Source organism: Rhagoletis zephyria, unplaced genomic scaffold (genome assembly GCF_001687245.7).
Source record: "Rhagoletis zephyria isolate East Lansing unplaced genomic scaffold, Rhagoletis_zephyria_1.1 Rzeph_scaffold_01084, whole genome shotgun sequence".
Taxonomy (NCBI): domain Eukaryota; kingdom Metazoa; phylum Arthropoda; class Insecta; order Diptera; family Tephritidae; genus Rhagoletis; species Rhagoletis zephyria.
Window position 1 is genome coordinate 31,547 of NW_016158168.1, and position 2,400 is coordinate 33,946.

The following is a 2,400-nucleotide window of genomic DNA, read 5'->3' on the forward strand; positions in this document are numbered from 1 at the left end:
TAGTAGTTGCCAAAAAATAAATACTCGCGGATAACATCCTAAAACTTTTCGTGCAGAGGAAAGTTTAGCGCCGTCCATTGCATACCGCTTTGTTAACATTTGGTATAATCTTTATACTAACATTTTCAAATTTTAAATTACCGTTTTTGTACTAAATTTTAAGGTACTCAAGTTTTTAAATTTTAATATGTAATACTAAAAGATACCTTAAACAAATTTTTAGGGAACTAGAGTTTAGTATTTTTAACTATTCAAAATTTTATATCAAAACTAAAAACTACTAAAGTTTTAAAATACTTTATGTCAACATTTAGAATTATTTATTAGTACAAAGACGTAAAATTTTAAATACCCAGATTTAGTACTAAACGTTTATGGTAGAAACATTCCGTACTAAAAAATATGTACCAAAATTTAGTAGGTACTAAAATTTACCTAAAAACTTGTTTGAGTTCTATACTCCAATATTTTAAGATCCCCAAAGTTACTACTAAGTAGTATATTATTATATGTCTATCCTGAAGTACTAAAATATATTTCCAATATTTTAAGGAACTTGATTTCTGTACTAAAATTCTAAATAAATTTTTTTGTACAAAGTAAGGTACTAAGATTTAGACATATGTACATTGCTTTCACAGTTCATTAGGCGTTAAAAAACTGTTTGCAATTCACTTTTTTGTTTAATAAATTTGTTTTAGGAAAATTAGCAATAAGATATAATTGTCTGATTAAGTTATATTTCTTATCAACTACTAAAAATTCATGAATATTTATTTTTTGCTAATACAAAATATTTAATCATATTTCAGCGGCTTTTGTTTAAACTTTCAAACTCGTACAAAATTTAAGATAAGGACTTATTTCGCTCACTCGATATTAGGTGACAAAATCAACTAAAAAAAACGTATTATCGATTGAATAGCTTGATAGCTCGACATTGAAAAAATATTTTTTTATCAAATTTTGCAATTGGAAACATTATTCTAGTTCTAGAGAAGATTGCTGTAATAAAAGATTGGCAATTTTTTTTTTTTCAAAACACCAACTTAAACTAAATCAAATGAACTTAAAGTAGAAAAATAATCCAAATAATTTGCTTCAAATAAAATATTTATAGTTAAAAGAGATAGCAGAAATTGGTTTGGTGGAGTAAAGAGAAGGGAATGGTGATAGAGTACTGGCAAAGTAATGTATATATATACATATATATATATATATATATATATTTCTTTTGGTTATGTTTCTATATAAGTATTTATATATATGTTCTTTGCTTAATAAATAAGACAAGAAAACGAAACAGAACGAACGAACGTAGAGAAGAATGCGTTTTTTCGTTAAAAAATAGAAAGAGTATTTACCTGCGTTTGGTGATCGGGGGCAGGGAGGCCCGTGTTGTCTAACAGTGTAGGGGAAGCAGGGCGAGCATCTATAGCAACAAATATAACATAAAGACTTCACATTTACCACAGCAGACCATTACAGAAAAAAAAAACTAAACTTAAGTTTGAAATTTCGATTCATAAAACTAATGGAAATGTACATAATTTTGAGAAAATAAATTCAGTAAAAAATTAAAAAATATTTAATTTGGAAAATTAGTAAAAATAAATATATTTAGTTATTTTTGTTTCAAATTAGCCACTGATTCAGAGTTGTATGTCTCTATCACTATCAATTTTTTCGCTGTCTTGCTAAGTAGGTAATTTTTTCTTTTGATTTATTAATGCCGATTTATTAAAAAAATGCGAATTGATAAATAGTTATTTGAAATGTTTACATCATATATAAATAAACTTATAAGTTCAACAGAAAATAGCTGGAAAATAAAATATGCTTAATAGTAGTAGAAAAGACAATTAAATTGCATAAATTGTTAGTTTTGATTTTATGTGTTTATAATTTTTATTCAAGAAAAAGCGTTTGACTCTGACAGACACCGGCTAAAGTGACCATATACATATTTATACGATTACGAGTAGAAAGTGCAGCTGTTTATACAAATTATTACGTTTTTTATTTTTGTTAGTTATAATTTTTCATGTTGTCACATTTCATTAAAAAAAATATCACATCATCGGTTTCGAGATTATGTTCGATTAAGTATGTTACAATGCATTCACAAGTATAAATGTATTTCAATTGCATATCCAAATGATTGCTTCTATAAATTCTGCTAAGTATATCTATCTATGTTTGTCAGACCACTAATTAGTTTTTACGCATTCTCATAAAACTCTTTATGCCTGTGGCATTTAACGCAAACAATAAAGATGAAATAAACGTGGCTGAGTAAAGTAAAGATCAGAAAGCGGAAATCGCAACGAAAAGTTAAATTTATTGAAACAAAATATTCTATAAGTTGTATGTGTATTTAATTGTTACGCAATTTTTTTT

At 26.0% G+C, this 2,400-nt stretch overlaps 1 protein-coding gene across 1 annotated transcript in view; it reads right to left on the reverse strand.

Annotated features, from left to right (window-relative positions):
• The window catches only part of LOC108362745 (RIMS binding protein), a 79,838-nt gene that overhangs the window by 21,844 nt on the left and 55,594 nt on the right, over nucleotides 1–2,400 (reverse strand). Inside the window, exon 15 of the mRNA XM_017615864.1 lies at nucleotides 1,365–1,432. Within this exon, the coding sequence (XP_017471353.1) occupies nucleotides 1,365–1,432 (68 nt within the window). The remainder of the gene's footprint in view (nucleotides 1–1,364; nucleotides 1,433–2,400) is intronic.